The 17,280-nt window shown below is 45.4% G+C and overlaps 1 protein-coding gene across 17 annotated transcripts in view; it reads right to left on the bottom strand.

Annotated features, from left to right (window-relative positions):
• The window catches only part of ADGRL3 (adhesion G protein-coupled receptor L3), a 609,412-nt gene that overhangs the window by 83,370 nt on the left and 508,762 nt on the right, over positions 1-17,280 (bottom strand). For all 17 annotated transcript variants that reach the window (XM_029072997.2, XM_029072999.2, XM_029072998.2 and 14 more), the window contains 3 exons: positions 16,901-17,023; positions 12,870-13,078; positions 11,930-12,106 (listed from right to left, as the gene is read on the bottom strand). In XM_029072997.2, the coding sequence (XP_028928830.1) occupies positions 11,930-12,106; positions 12,870-13,078; positions 16,901-17,023 (509 nt within the window). The remainder of the gene's footprint in view (positions 1-11,929; positions 12,107-12,869; positions 13,079-16,900; positions 17,024-17,280) is intronic.

The following is a 17,280-nucleotide window of genomic DNA, read 5'->3' as shown; positions in this document are numbered from 1 at the left end:
AACTGAAAAACCACCCCACAGAGGTTTAAAACCAATCGCACGATCATCCGGAATCAATACTCCTCGGAGTAAATCTGTCTTAGGTTGAGAAAAGGGAGTGCAGTGTTAAGTCGCTGGGATTTCTTGGCTTTGTAAAAAAGATGACTGAAAATCCTGGGGGCTTGGAAACTCAAAGAGAGTATCGGTTTTAATAATCAATCCAAGGTATCGATTGAGAGCCCAAGTGCAAAGCCGTGTATAAAGTACTTGGGAGAGAACAAAGAAACCGAACGCACGGATGTCTGCTCACGAGGAGTTTAAAGTCGAATGGGGGAAGACGTTAAAAAAAGTATCTGAGTGTCAAATCGGTACTAGAGTGACTATGGCAGGATGAAATATTCAAACAATTCAGAATATATGATTTACAATTTAATTTGAATATCTACATATCTAGTATAGAATATCCTCTAGACCGTTAGCTCACTGTGGGCGCGGAGCGTATCTATCAACTCTGTTCTACTGTACTCTCCCAAGCACTTAGAACAGTGTTCTGCACACAGTAAGGGCTCAGTAAATACCACTGATGATAATGATGACTCTGACCTACCTAAATATTTAGGATGGCTAAACATACATACATACTCAAGGCACCCTCCGGATGACTGCACCTTGGGGTGATAAGAATAGTACGTGATAAATGCGGAGGAATTAGAAGGTATCTCGGACCGGAACACGTCTTTACCCTGCGGTGAAGATTATTAGTTGAAGGTGACTATTTCATCTGGGTTTTGTTCGTTGTTATCTTACCCTGTGGTGTCTTTAGCCTGTGGTGGGTTTCCCTTCTTCTAGATTGGAAGCCCTTTGTGGGCCAGAATGTATCCACCAACTCTGCTAAACTGTACTCTCCCAAGTGCTTAGTACAGCACTCTGCACACAGAAGGCAATCAATAAATACCACTGATTGACCGATCCATTACCCCGATTCTTTCTCACTAAGTGAAAGAATAATAATAACGTTGGTATTTGTTAAGCGCTTACTATGGGCCGAGCACCGTTCTAAGCGCCGGGGTAGATATAGGGTCATCAGGTTGTCCCACGTGAGGCTCACAGTCTTCATCCCCGTTTTACAGATGAGGTCACTGAGGCACAGAGAAGTGAAGTGACTTGCCCACAGTCACACAGCTGACAAGTGGCAGAGCCGGGGTTCGAACCCATGACCTCTGACTCCCAAGCCCGGGCTCTTTCCACGGAGCCACGCTGCTCGGGTGATGGCCACCAACTCATCTTTTAATCCCTGACACCGGAGCTCTCCGCTTCCACCCTCTGCCTCCTCCAATCCCCCCGAAAAGAGGTATGCAAATGTTTATAGCCTTTTTGCACTTTTCTCCCCCGGCTGAGTTGAGCAGAGTCTCTCAAAAGATTTTTATACAATTTGGAGATAAAAGAGCAGAGAGTTCAAACATATTTAGTTCCAAGCTGTTTCTTTTTGTAGTGCAAATTCTGAATTAACAAGGTTTAACTAACTCTGTCTCTTTCCTGACATTTTTTAACATGATATTAGACGTATAAAATGCTCGACATTGCGATACTTCAGTACTGGAATTTCTACAGAATCTTCAAGCTTCTAAAATGACCACTTTAGAAGTTAGATTGCTTTTCTAATTGCTTAAAACACCCTTGCGAGGTAGAAAGCGATTTTATTATCCCCATTTTACAGACGGGAAAACTGAGAAACAGAGCCGCAAGTAATGTGCTTGATCACAGGGCAGGCAAATAATAATGATAATAATAATGTTGGTATTTGTTAAGCGCTTACTATGTGCAGAGCACTGTTCTGAGCTCTGGGGTAGACACAGGGGAATCAGGTTGCCCCACGTGGGGCTCACAGTCTTAATCCCCATTTTACAGATGAGGTAACTGAGGCACAGAGAAGTGAAGTGACTTGCCCACAGTCACACAGCTGACAAGCGGCAGAGCCGGAATTCGAACCCTGGACCTCTGACTCCAAAGCCCGTGCTCTTTCTACTGAGCCACGCTGCTTCTCCAGAACTCAAATCCATTCTCTAGCCAATGTGGCCTAGTGAGAAGAGCCAAGAGACTCGGATTCTAATCCCGACTCCCTCACTCGCCTGCTGTGTGACCTTGGGCAAGTCACTTAACTTCTCTGGGCCTCAGTATCCTCACCTGTAAAATGGGGATTAAATTCCCGCTCTTCCTCCCATTTGGACTGTGAACCCCACTTGGAGCAGAGGCTGGGTCTGTTCTGACCATCTTGCATCTACCCCAACGTTCGACACAGTGCTTGGCAAATAGAAGGCACTTAAATGCTACAACTATTATTTCCTCCTTTGTGGCTGCACAACCAAGTACAGAACAGAGTACAGAAAGTGAGAAGCAGCGTGGCTCCGCGGAAAGAGCGCAGGCTTGGGAGTCAGAGGTCGTGGGTTCTACTCTCGGCTCCGCCGCTTGCCAGCTGAGCGACTCCGGGCAAGTCACTTCACTTCTCTGGGCCTCAGTTCCCTCATCTGTAAAATGGGGATTAAAACTGTGAGCCCCACGTGGGACAACCCGATCACCTTGCATTCCCCCCCAGCGCTTAGAACAGTGCTTTGCACGTAGTAAGCGCTTAACAAATACCACCATCATTATTATTATTAGAACAACTTGGAGGAGAGAGAAGTATCCGTGCAGGTGAAGTGAGAGGATGTCTCTGGAATGAAGCGTGATCAGGAATAAGGCACAGAAGATAAGGAAAGAACAAAGAAGGGGAAGGGAAAGTAGGACTGAATGGAGTGAGTTGACAAGTCCTGGAAAACGGAGGGGTGGTTAAGATTAGTTGCTTGATTTGTGGAACCCTTGACACTGACAGAGAGGAGAGTTTGGTAGGGAGACAGGACATTTTTGCAGAAGATGATGATGTGATCCAAGCAGCAAGAAAGATTTTTGTTGAGCATTTTGGATCTATCGGTTGGGTGGGGGAGTGGAGGCAGAGCTGAGAGAGATGAAGGGATTCTCATTCCCCTGCATAGTGGGTCTTACACCCTTATGTGGCGTATGCCCTATCCACTTGCTGAATAATAAAAGAAAAGCCAAAACGCAACAGAACATTAAAGCGAACCCAGAATGTAGAGCAGCAGAAAAAGCCCTGTGAGTTTTCAGACGTGCTTCTTGTCACGTCTGCCCGAAGGTTGAGGGGTTACAACACTGAAGCCGGGAAACCTCGAGGCCTGCAGCTAAGAATAGGGAACGGCGAGGGAGCGGGATTTACTCTGCTTTCTTAAGTAAGAGGCCTCTCTGGAATTCTGGAGCCTGGGGGAGTGGTTTCCTCCCAGAGCCTTGCAGAATTCATCCTCTGACTGCAACTGGTAAACCATCCCCCCTTTTGATATACCGGTAGTTGGATGGGAATCGAGGAACTTCACCAGTGTTTAAACTACACGGAAAATGTCTAAAGGAGAGCCGACGAAGGTTCATCTTGGGAGAGGAGGGGTTTGTCTGACTTCTTGCACGGACTGTCAAAACATGAGAAAAGCCCACGGCGTCTAAATGGGGTGACGAGATGGCTTATCGATCTACACGACACCCTGCCCAACTAGTGAAACCACTGTCTCTAGCATTTTGTACCAACCTGACATTTATGGGTTCTCGATCACCTGAAACACGTTGATACAAACCCTAATAGTTGAGCACTCACCCATCTGAATATCAACTTTCTTTCTACATTTCTGTCATCTTTTCTCAGGGTCTATATCCCCCTGCTGGACCTGGAAGTTGCTCAAGGACAAGGGTCATGTCTGCTGACTCTAATAGAGTCTGTCAAGTGCTTCGAACGGTGTTCTGCACCCTTTAGATGCTCAATAAATACTCCCGATTGATTGAACCTATAACTGCTACAAGCACCACAGTCTTGGCTACCGGAAAGAGCGGATCTCAAGTTTAACACACGGAGCTGAGGATCATTTGGCCTGTCTCTCTAAGAGACGTTCCAGCTAAACGTACCTGGTGAATGTTACTCCTGGATATAGAAGAGGTCCAGGGTATAATCGGGGGAGAAAAAATGGAATGAGGGGGGGAATAATGAGGAAACGAGAGTCGGGGGTCCCGGACCGAACCTAGGGTTGCATTTGGAAAACTGGGAGAGGGGTAGGTATCTAAGTACAAGCCACTCTCTTTCCATATCAGTAAATCAGCCAATCAACGATATTTACTGAGCACTTACTGTATGCAAAGCACTCTACTAAGCACTTTGGAGCTGGCAGATACCTCCCCTGCCCACAACAAGTCTATCTGTAAGACTTATATTGCTATACCATGTTGAAAAGCAATGCCCCGCTGTGCGACCTTGGACAAGTCACTTCGCCTCTCTGTGCCTCAGTTCCCTCATCTATAATATGGGGATCGAGACTGCGAGCCCCACGTGAGACAGGGACTCTGTCCAAACTTAGTACAAATCAATTTGTACTAGCGATCAGTACAAATGCCCGGCACAGAGAGCGCTTAACAAATACCGTAATTATTATTTATTGACGGACTGGATCGTCCATGTAGCTCTAAACTACTTTACCCAGTTTCTCCCTCCTCTCTTTCACATTCTTTCCGGTTCTGAGACAGAAGACGCTCTGAAGAAATAGAAAGAGAAAAAGTGTACCTCATAATAATCATAATAGTCTTTCCAAGGTTAGCGTGAACCTAATGGAAGGCAAAACCACAGCAAACATTCAGAGGAGGATTCTACAATAATCCCAATTTAAAGGATGCTGGAGTGTGTGGTCTAAACCATCACTGCAAAGTGGCTTCCCAACTTTTGTCCTCTTAGATATTTGATATTATTTTTCTTTTAAGTTCTAAGGAAACTATTTTTCAAGTAATCAATTCTCTTTTTCTTTTAGGAGAAGCACTTAAGAATGGTCTGAAATGGGTGATTGTGTAGAATATATTCCTTCTATTAAGTGATATTGGCCTTGACCTCTGTCACGTACCTTTACAAATCAAGTTGGATTGCACATATATTGTGAAGCCCGCGGAACACGTTGTGGAAGCAGGAGACAAACAAATCAATTCTATTTCACTTTTCTTTCTAATTCCACGAAAAATTGCTAAAGTCAAGAGTAAGATGGAGCGATGGCTGAAATTAGAGTGCGTGGTGACCCTTACTTTGGTTCTGAAGTTGAATTGTAAATTTAAACCAACTCAATACAGAATATACTAAAACACCTGTGAGAGTAGACCCGACAGGATTTGGTGACAATATAATGAAATACAATGACGAACACTACCCTGAGCAAAACTGGTGTTAGCCCATAAGGGGATCTTTAAAATACTCGTTCAATGGGACTATGAAATATTTTAATTTAATGGTGGCTTAGTGGGAAAGAAGATGGATCTGGGAGTCGGAGGACCTGGACTCTAATCCTTGTTCTGCCACTTGCCTGTTGTGGGACCTTGGGCATGTCACTCAACTTCTCTGTGCCTCAGTTTTCTCATCTGCAAAATGGAGATTCAATAATACCCATCTTCCCTTTGAGCCCCATACGGGGCGGGGACTATGTCCGACCCGATTGTCTTCTATTTACCCCGACGCTTGGTACAGTGCTTGGCACAGAGCAAGTGCTTAACAAGGATGAAAATTATCATGATGATCACTATTACTTAATCCTTTCGATAGACATTAATATAGATGAATGACAGATATATTGATCGATCAACTGATTGATTGGAAATCCACTTCCAGACTAGCAATAACGCATTCGTGCTTGCCCAAGACGTGGGACGGTCCTGACTAGAAGGCCACTCTGAAAATGGCATAAAAGGGCATCGTTTCCCGTGTCCAAAACTTGCTTATTGAAAGTCTACGTAACTGAGGCACAGGAAGCGGTTGCTAAACTGCTAAACTTAGAGAATAATAATGATAATGTCGGTATTTGTTAAGCGCTTACTATGGGCCGAGCCCTGTTCTAAGCGCTGGGGTGGACAGAGGGGAATCGGTTGTCCCACGTGGGGCTCACAGTCTTAATCCCCGTTTTACAGATGAGGTCACTGAGGCACCGAGAGGTTAAGTGACTTGCCCACAGTCACACAGCTGACAAGTGGCCGAGCCGGAATTCGAACCCATGAAGCAGCATGGCTCAGTGGAAAGAGCACGGGCTTTGGAGTCAGAGGTCATGGGTTCGAATCCCTGCTCTACCACTTGTCAGCTGTGTGACTTTGGGCAAGTCATTTGACTCCTCTGGGCCTCAGTTCCCTCATCTGTAAAATGGGGATGAAGACGGTGAGCCTCACGTGGGACAACCTAATTACCCTGTATCTCCCCCAGCGCTCAGAACAGTGCTTGGCACACGGTAAGCGCTTAACAAATACCAACATCATCATTATTATTATTATTATTATTATTATTAAACTCGCCTCTGAAATGTTCAAGTGCAGAATTGGCCACTCTCTAGATCGGAGTCTTTTCAGGATCTGATGCTACTGTACCCTTCCAAGCGCTTAGCTTAGGTCGGTGCCCAGTAAATACTTTTGATGGATTAAAGGGAGAGTGTCTGAGTGGTTTGGGAAGTGGGATAACTGGTGAAGAGAAAGGTCGAATTCCCGGAAAATCGGCAAGAGACATTTTGGGCTTCTCAGGTACATGAAAGCTAAGACACCTTCGGTAAGATCTATCTTTCGGAGTACTCAAAAGAAGGAAGGGAATAGTGTGGGCTAATTCTCCTCTACCCAGGGTTCTTCAAACAAATCTTTCTTCTCAAATGAACAGGGCCTTGTTCAACTAAGAATTGATCCCAACAACTCCCTGTCCAAAGGCTCAGATAAATTACGCCTCGTCTGGTCAGCAATTGGTATTCTTTTCCTGAAGAGAAAAATATATAGCTATTACTGATTAGAAAGCCAGATGGCTATCAATCACAGACGGAATGAACCGTAGCTTTTTCTCACTAAGCTAATAATTAAAACACAACCCATAACTCATGAAACTTCCACAGAAGACATTTTCTAAAGCAGTCGGCAGCCGTGTTCTCTAGGAAAAAAAAGAAAACAAGTAGAATTTGTGCCCAGAGAGAGAAAGGTTATAATTAAAGGGCATCATTATTTGGACATTTGTACAGGGTTCAAATGTTCAGCCAAATTCCTCTGCTTTGATGTAATCCCATTCAAGTGTACTGTGCGACATTTTACTCTTCAGTTCCGAGGAACATCACCTCCAACCTCTAGCGGGAACACCGGTGAGTAATAAACCGGTTGTTGACTCCAGGGCTGAGGAATTCTCTTGCAGCTAGGAATTTCTGAAGAAGCACAGGTGGAGCTCTCAAGCAATCAATCGAGCACTTACTGGGCACGGAACCCTGTACTAAGCACTCGGGAGACTACAATATTACAATGTCGGTAGACGCATTCCTGAGCTTCCAGACGTCCAAGGCCTATTATTTATCATCATACTGTATTGTTTTCTATCCCCCCAATCCAAGTTTCCCAGTCCAAAATTTAACCTATCATTATGCTACCGATAGTTCCCGGTGGACACAAACGTCCAGGTTCTCACCTAAAAATGTCCGGAAATCTCACCTAAAAATACGGCTGCGACGTGGGATATATTTTCCCACATATTTACACGCAGTTAGATTGGTTCTGCTCTAGAACTAGTTCCGGCGTAACACTTGAGTCCCACAGGTAAGTTTATACCTGCATGTGGAGAAGCGGCGTGACGCAGGCGACAGATCATAGGCCTGGGAATCAGAAGGACCCAGGTTCTAATCCCGGCTCTGCGATTTATCTGCTACGTAACCTTAGGCAAGTGGCTTTACTTCTCTGTGCCTCAGTTCCCTCATCTGTAAAATGCGGATTAAGACTGCGAACCCCATGTGGGACGGGGACTGTGTCCAACGTGTTCAGCTCGTGCCGACCTCAGTGCTTAGAAGAGTTCCTGGCACATGGTAAGTGCTTAATAAATATCATTTTTAAAAAAAAGTATACGTTCTGCTGGAAATCACTCCTTACCACCCGTCCATGATTCTTAGGGAGCCGCCTCATCCTGACCAGGCCGTGTCCGCTGTGGATCCGCTCCGACCTTCCATTTCCCAGCAATCTCCCCGCCTCTAACCCTCTGGCCGCTGCTCTCCTGGGGCCAGTTCAGTATGCTGTGTCTGTTTCCAGAGCTCGGGACCCCAGAAGCATGGCTTAGCGGACAAGGCCCAGGCCCGGGAATCGGAAGAAGGATCTGGGTTCTAATCCCAGGCTCTACCACTGTGTGATGTGTGACCTTGGACAAGTCGCTTAACTTTTCGGTGCCCCAGTTACCTCATCTGTAAAATGGGGATTGAGACTGAGCGCCCCGTGTGGGACAGGGACTGTGTCCAACCCAACTGGCTTGTATCCACCCCAGTGCTTAGTACAGTGCCTGACACATAGTAAGTCCTTAACAAATAGCACAATTATTATTAATGTGATTATTAATCCAGGCCCATTTCACTCCGGTGACATCCCCCCCTCTGGCTGCCGTGCTTTCCTCGTCGGGATCGCTCATGGGCTCAGGTCTTTCTTATGGCCTGAACCTAGAGGTACCTCCCTCCTGTAGTGAGGGCGACCACCCCGTCGCCACGGGGACCAGGATGGTCTTCCTATCTCCCACAGCTGTAGTTGTGCAGGTGGGGGGAAGGGATGTGAGAAAACTTACACCAAGCTGGAGTTCGTGAGGGATGTGGGATTTGGATGCAGCCACGGCATTCCGGGGAGTGACCGCTGAGAGGTTGGAGCTGGAATTTTTTATTTTTAATATGCTATCTGTTAAGCGCTTACTATGCGGCAGGCACCGTACTAAGCGCCGGGGAAAATACGGGAGCATCACACGGGACTCGCGGCCTTAATCTCCCATTTACAGAACAGGTAGCTGAGGCTCAGAGAAGGGAAATGACTTGCCCAAGATCACACAGCAGACGAGCGGAGGAGTCAGGATTAGAAGCCAGGTCCTTCTGACTTCCAGGTCCAAGCTCTATCCATTAGGCCATGCTGCTTGTGGAAACCGGGGTGCATTTTCTGGATTTTGATTGCTAGGACTGGGGCTACATCTGTATTTTTAAGTAAGCTCAGATCGAGGGTCAACTGAAATGCAACATATAGTCCTCTAACGGCTACCCATCCCTCTCGATCGCCAAGGTGGTGGAAGAGCAGCGTATTCTGTCATTCGGAACTTCTCTGAAGTGGACTTTAGTGCTTCCCATCAAATGAAATTCAGGAAAACCTCATTAACGTGGTATTGGTTAATTCAATTACCGCCTAATTTGAAACAAGTGCTATCGCTCAGTTGAGTAGATAGATTTTTCCCCCTGTAAATTGTAAGGTTAATCCAAAGTAACACTATTATGCAATTTGAAGTGGAAACTTATACCCCAGGGAAGTAAATTAATTGGTTAATTCCAAATAAGAGATACAAATCAGTCACAAATCAAATGGAGATGGGTACAATGAAACTATCTGTGAAAGGCCTTGATTACTTGTCAATTGGAGGAAAGGGTGAGAGAATAAACAGAGCCACTCCTTCTTGGTAACTTAAAGAGAAATACATGAAGACTCTCGGAAGATACTCGCAGATAACTGGAGTATTTTGTTCCATCATCATCAGTGGTATTGACTGAGCGCTTAGCGTGGCTCTGGGGAGAGAGCCCGGGCTTGGGAGTCAGAGGTCATGGGTTCGAATTCCACCTCTGCCACTCGTCAGCTGTGTGACTGTGGGCAAGTCACTTCACTTCTCTGGGCCTCAGTTCCCTCATCCGTAAAATGGGGATGAAGACTGTGAGCCTCACGTGGGACAACCTGATGACCCTGGATCTCCCCCAGCGCTTAGAACAGAGCTCTGCACACAGTAAGCGCTTAACAAATACCAACATCATTACTATTATTACTAAGCGCTTAGGAGAGTGCAATACAAAAGAGTGGGGAGACACTTTCCCCATCCACAACGAGGTGACATTCTGCCTACATAAAGTAAGGCATCAGTGAACAACCCCTTTTCAAGGTTATAAGTTCTGGGTCTTTCCGCTAGACCACACTGTTCCTAACCATAATAAGAGAGGCATTTATTACGCGCTTCCTATGCGTAGCGCATTGTACTAAGCACTGGAAAATAATACACAGATGGGCATCAGACGTGATCCCTGGCCCGCAGAGAGATCACCATAAATTAAAATTTTAATTGTTGCTTAGCTTGGGAAAAATGGCTTTAGGCGAGTCACTTAACTTCTCTGTGCCTCAGTTACCTCATCTGAAAAATGGGGATTAAAACTGTGAGCCCCACACGGGACAACCTCCTCATTACCTTGTGTCTTCCCCAGTGCTTAGCACAGTGCGTGGCACATAGTAAGCACTTAACAAATACCATTATTATTATTATTGTTGTTATTATAATTAACAGTCAGACCTCTGTCTAGATGTGGATGTTTATGGTATTTGTCTATCGCCTTAGTCGCTTAGACATAAAAATAATAATAGTAACTGTGGTTCCCGTTAAGCACTTACTATGTGCCAAGCACTGTACTAAGCTCTGGGGCAGATACTAGATAATTCCCCAAAGGTCACCTTGTTCGAGGTTTGGATTTCAAGTAGCACTGTTAGGAATGGTATTCACTGAGCATTCAGTGGGGGCAAAGGACTGTACTAAGCGTTTGGGAAACTACAACACAGTAAAGCAAAGTGCTCCCTGGCAACTCTGGGGGAGACATAAATAGGAAAAAATATGTACAGTTCAAATTTCCATTCTAATTCATCTTCAAACGACAGCAAAGCCACATCTAAAGATGTGAAGCAGCAAGAAGCAGCGTGGCTTAGTGGAAAGAGCCCGGGCTTGGGAGTCAGAGGTCGTGAGTTCTAATCCCGACTCCGCCACCTGTCTGCTGTGTGACCTTGGGCAAGTCACTTAACTTCTCTGGGCCTCAGTTACCTCATCTGTAAGAATGGGGATTAAAAAATGTGAGCCCCACTTGGGACAATCTGATTACCCTCTATCTACCCTAGCGCTTTAAAACAGTGCTCTGCACATAGTAAGCGCTTAACAAATACCATCATCATTAGCTAAGATACCCAAAAAGCATCAGATGCACTGCATACCTCGGGTTCCCACACCACGGCAGCTCGCCATCACTTTGTTACTTACGGTCTATAGATCCACTCAATCCAACTTCTGCAAAGGCCCGAGAGTACTCAATCTGGCCTTAAAAGACTCGACCTGATGACTTTCTAGTCATTTAGCATCCGACACCTGTCCCTTCCCTGTCCCCGTTTCCCCTCTTTAAAATCCCTGCCCCCTTTTCACAACAAACACAGCTGTATTTTTTTTTTTTTTTTTTTGCATCTGTAGTTGATTTTCACTTCCTTTACGCTTTTTCCCAGGTTTTCGCAATAAAGTGGAAAAGGCTTCCCTAATTCTGAGATCACAGTCAGTGACGAGGTACCAAACGGGCACGAGCACGGTGGTGTCTGTGGTGGTTGAGATTTACAGGCCCTCTGTTCTGTGACCAGAGGCTGCACAGGTTCTCTCTACCTGCAGGCTCACGATGCGTCCTCCTGGGAGAGAGAGCGCGGATGGCTCGGCGCAAACCGTCACCACGACTGCAGAAACAACTCAAGCTCGTGCCCCGGTAACAGTCAGACCGACCTTCACCCTCTTAAATTGGGAGTCTGAGCAATTCTCCGTAGAATGGCCACGGGCTATGAAGGGAGGCCCGACTGTACTTCCCTGGAATCCAAGAGGTTTCTAGTGTGACATTCGCACGACCGGACGCGGTCTCGTCGTCAGCAGTATCTCGTCGAACATTAGGCAGTCATACAAATTAAGGACCTCTTCCCCGACAGGAGCCGCGAAAAATCAGCTGCCTAAACCGACGCTCTACGTGCGGCCCGCAGACCGACAGGGAATCGGACTACTCCAACGACCGACGGTCTTTTGCTCAAAACGTTTTCTTACCTTCACCTCCACGTGAGCCATCAAGACGGCGAAGTTGGTCAGGTGGTTACAGGAACAGGTGGTGTGCGTCTTGTTGGCTGTCAGGAGTCGGCAGCCTTGGGTTGACCAATAGCCTGTCATTGTGCGTTTGGAATAGCTCCAGAATGAACAGTTAGGGTTGAAATACTCCTCTGACTGCTGCAGAAAAGAAATCAATAAAGCAAATAACCATCTGAAGACCTTATCGCCCGAGAGGGCTCTCTCTCTCTCCAAACCTGTGGCTTGACAAACATTTTTGGTGTCACTGGCATTGTTTTACACTAATGTAAGCCCGGTGTGGGCAGGGATTGTCTCTCTTTATTGCTGAATTGTACTTTCCAAGCGCTTAGTACGGTGCTCTGCACACAGCAAGCGCTCAATAAATGCGACTGAATGAATGAATTGCAAATGAAGAGAAACTTTCCAAAATCACACGAGTGATGGTATTTATTAAGCACTTACTATGTGTGGGGCGCGGGGATAGGTATCAAAAAATCGGATCAATTTAAAGTTTCAACTACCAAGCTCTCCACATGCGATCGCTGTGTCAACTCTACTTGGCTAACTTGCCTCCTTTCCTAAAACACTCATAAGAATAACATGCTTTCTCTCCACGACTCAAAGAACATTCTGGATCCTTTTTAACGTATTGTTAATTTCAAGTTACGCGGTGACTGGGTTCCTCTACAAGCAGGTCTCGCTCTTTAATTAAAAAATATAACTAACCCATCACTCGGTCAAAATAAGCTCACGAATCGGTAAACAGAAAACACAAGCGCGGTGGTTTAATTGGCCACGGAGTAGCTGGCGGTGTAAAACTGAAATGAAATGTTTTCATTCAGGAAGGAAATTGGAAAATGGGGATTAAGAGATTGATAAGGACGCCACGCGGAGGATTCTCTTGACATCCAGCAATTATTACCTTGATATGCTTCACCGTAAACACCACTGGGTCGGCCAGATAGACCTTATTGCTGAATTCTTTGTTTATTGCAGCTGTGATGACAGGGGAGTTTACGATGATGGAGTGATTGGTGGACATGGCCTCGGTCCCCAATTTCATAGTGGCATTCTCCGTGGATAGATAAGGCCCCAAGTTATTATACAGGACAAAAGCCACTCTGATTTCTCCTAAAAAAAGAACGCAGATATGAATTAAAGATAAGATTCAACAGCGATTACAGTTGATCAGTTTGACGGATACAATTAGGCTGCCATTTTATCTGGAATTTAACAATACTTCATTGATTTAATTCCACCATCTAAAATCCTAACTTATTTAAATTACATTTCTGGTGCTGTTTCAAAATCAATTCCAGTAAGTCAGATCTTTTCGAAAACTTCAACTGTGTCACCTCTGAAGTGAAACTAATAAAAAAAAAAAATCAATCAATCGGTGCCATTTAAGTGCCTTCTGAGTGCATATCCCTAATTTGAGCGAGAAGCCAAACATTCATTACCTGCCCACAAGGAGCGGAGTCTGCTTATCTTATCATTCTTTAACTTGTTTGCAGGCTTCTTTGGTCTCATTTACAGATAGGGCATCACAACCCATATTGCAAATAAGTGTCATCTAATATCAACAGTGGCACTTGCTATCTTCACTGGAGAGCGCGGCTCCCGTCCATTTCCCTAAAATGTAACTACGGGACACCAGCAATGACGATGCAAGGACGGAAAGAGAATTGTTCTCTGGGCACCTAGATAATGCTAGAATTACGTGTTTTCACCGCCAGAATCTGACCACGGTCTTTGATGGTAGCTTAAACTTTACGATTCCTCTCTCGCGACTTAGACCGCACACAAAATGGAGAGAAATTCACCCAGGCACAGTCACATACTTTCTTGAATAGGATGGGCACTGAGAGCTAAAATTTATCCAATATACGTCGGCGGAAGCAGCGAGACCCAACGGATAGAGCACAGGCCTGGGAGGTCAGAAGGACCTACGTTCTAATCCCGGCTCTGCCACCTGCCTGATGTAGGACCCTGGTTAAGTCACTTTACTTCTTTGTGCCTCAGTTACAGTATCTGTAAAATGGGGATTAAGACCATGAGATCCATGTGGGACATGGACTCTGTCCAACATGATTAACTTTTATCTACCCCAGCACTCAGTACGGTGCCTGACACATAGTAAACACTTAAATTGCATTAAAAAAAAAAATCCCAGTTGTCAACAGGCCTAATGATATCTAATAATTGGGCCTATTTCCTAGTTTCAAGCCACCTTAGCACCTTTTTGGTGATCTTACTCTATATTTTAGTTTATTTTTTTTTCTCTCAAAGCTAACGTTGAAAGGCCACCTGTACAGACCATTCAGTCATTACAGAACAGTAAAATAAATGAGTAGAGCATTTATTTTAATGGGACTCATAAATAGACATTTGTCAGGCCCCATTAGGGCAAAGAGATTGACATTTCACAGTCTGGTTTTCAGTGAACCCAGACAGGTGACTCAACAAACGCTTCTTCTCTAGCGATACCTGGAAATCTTTCTCAGCTCAGCTTTCTGATGACTCTCAATCATTAGAGAACAGACTTTTAACCGCCCAGTTCAACCAGCACTTGTCACTTCACTGGGTATTTTCATTTTCAACCACTTTGCCCCCTCCTTCCTCACCTCGCTGCTCTCTCTCGACAACCCATATCGCACACGTCACTCCTCTGAGGCCAGCTTTTTCCCTCTATCTGGTCACCGACCTCTCGCCCACAACCCCGCCTCTGACCTGGAACACCTCCCCTCTTCACGTCCGACAGAAAATCACTCTCCCCCACTTCAGGGGCTTATTGAGGCCCATCTCCTCGAAGACGTCTTCCCTGACTAAGCCCTCCTTTCCCCTTCTATCACTCCCTTCTGCGCCGCCTTGACTTGTTCCTTTTATTCACCCCCCTCTCCAAGCAGCTACTGCACTTACGTATATGTCTGTGATTTTCTTCATTCACATCAGTGTCTGTCTCCCCCTCTAGACGGTAAGCTCATTGTGGGCAGGGAATGCGTCTGTTACGTCATGCTCTCCCGAACGCTTAGTACAGTGCTCCACACACAGAAAGCACTCAATAAATACGACTGACTGATATACCACTGTATTTTTTGTTGTTGTTTTTAAGGTTTTTCATGCTCCTTAGGAGAACTCGGGTTAAGACAGGCGATTTGAGGCAGGGTGCCTTAGCTGTTACTATTCTGCTCTACATAAACATAATAATAATAATAATGTTGGTATCTGTTAAGCGCTTACTCTGTGCAGAGAACTGTTCTAAGCGCTGGGGTAGACACAGGGGAATCGGGTTGTCCCACACGAGGCTCACAATCTTAATCCCCATTTTACAGATGAGGTCACTGAGGCACAGAGAAGTGAAGTGACTTGCCCAGAGTCACACAGCTGACCGGTGGCAGAGCCGGGGTTCGAACCCATGACCTCTGACTCCCAAGCCCGGGCTCTTTCCACTGAAACACGCTGCTTCTCTGAACATGGCAACATGGCACGAGTCAAAAGAATCACACATCATCTGCAGATCCTCTGACATTTTTACGGTTAAACTCATAATGCTTCCTGAGATAAGTGATTCATTTGACATACTTCCTCACTTCTAAAATACTTCTGAGCTCCGAAAGACTCAACTGACCAATACAAGATGGATTCTAAATCAGAGTGGAGTTGATCAGATTATGCACTGAAGTGCGAAGAAACGGAGCAGGCAAATTTTAACCAAGGTAATGACTGCTCTGACAGTTTTTTTAAATGTTTTCTTTCCAAAATCATAAAGTCTCCACATATTTTATTCACCCTAAAATTTCCACTGGCACCATCCATATCTGCCAGTGGCACTTTCCTCTTCCCAAATCCCCCTATTTCTTCTTCCTGCCGTCTACATCACCAAGCTTAAAGAAAGAAAGCACACTTTTCCAGGGATATACTCGGGGTTTCTTCCCAAACGTAGATTTGCATACAAAAAAGCTATTCAAAGATGGAAATGAGAAACGGTACACGTTCACATTGAGGCCTCCTGCCCAACTCTTCTTACGTTCAGCCTGATTTCTTTAAAACCTACATCATTCAGCCTCCAGACTACCTTAATGAGGACTGAAGATCTAACTACATAAGGCTCTATAACACCTCTTATGCTCCTATTACTTTGGGAAACAAATTGGAAACCCACGGAAGCTTCCCCGATAAGCTCAAGAAGATTTTGTTATGGTAATTATGCAGGGGGAGAACAAAGGCAGGAATAAAATACGGATTAAATCCTACTATGGCTTACTTAGACTTTGGACCCCATGGGAGACAGAGACTGCATCTGACCCGGTTATTCTGTACCCACCCCAGTGCTTACTACAGCGTTTGGCACACTGTAAGCGCTTAACAAACACCACAGTCGTTATATTACTCATGGGCCATAACTAAGTGGAGCAGTTGGACTCTTCACATCATATGGAAATATTTGGATTGAGGAACTGGGTAACGTCCGTTTTGTTTCTATCCCGCACACACAATGACATTCCTGAGGCTATTAGAAACCTGGTAAAATTATGTACCACTGAGTCAGACAACATTATCATTTAATGACGACCGTAGTATTTTAAATGCTTACTAAGCTAAGCACTGTGGTAGAAACCATACGGTCAGATGGCTACCTCTCTCTGGGTTTTAGAAGGCTTTCGGGCAAGTTGTCCACCATGTTATACCGAGTCTTGCCCAGCCTACAGTCACTCTGACAGTGACACGACGACTCAGATAGAAACCGGGAAAACTCACGTGAAGGCAGCAGTACATCCCCGGCCCAGAGTGATGCATCCTTCCCCATCCCCCGGATGGAGAAGAGTAATTTGAGTCAAACAGAAAGCCCAGTTCTAAAGAGTGCTTGGTACAGTGCTCTGCGCATAGTAAGCGCTCAAGAAATACGGTTGATGGATTGACTGATAAAGAACCTTCGAAATGTACCGAGCCTACCATTCCGGCCATTTTGTTTCAGGGTATTTGCAGAGAGCTGAATGGTGCTTCCGTGAACCATGTTTTTTGGAAATCTCAGGTCTTCTAAGGTCCCTTCCGTGCTCAGCCTTGCAACTTCCAATTCTGTGAATGAAAGACAAGTAAAATAATGATAACGTGATATCCGTTAAGCGCTTATTATGTGTCAGGCACTATATTGAGAGCTGGGGTGGATACGGGCAATTCATTCAGTAGTATTTATTGAGCGCTCACTATGTGCAGAGCACTGTACTATGCGCTTGGAATGTGCAATTCGGCAACAGATAGAGACCATCCCTGCCCACTGACGGGCTCACAGTCTAATCGGGGGAGACAGACAGACAAATCAGATTGGACACGGT

Source organism: Ornithorhynchus anatinus, chromosome 10, assembly GCF_004115215.2.
Source record: "Ornithorhynchus anatinus isolate Pmale09 chromosome 10, mOrnAna1.pri.v4, whole genome shotgun sequence".
Classification (NCBI taxonomy): domain Eukaryota; kingdom Metazoa; phylum Chordata; class Mammalia; order Monotremata; family Ornithorhynchidae; genus Ornithorhynchus; species Ornithorhynchus anatinus.
Note: the sequence above shows the minus strand (reverse complement) of the source record. Positions and strands in the feature narration are given on the sequence as shown.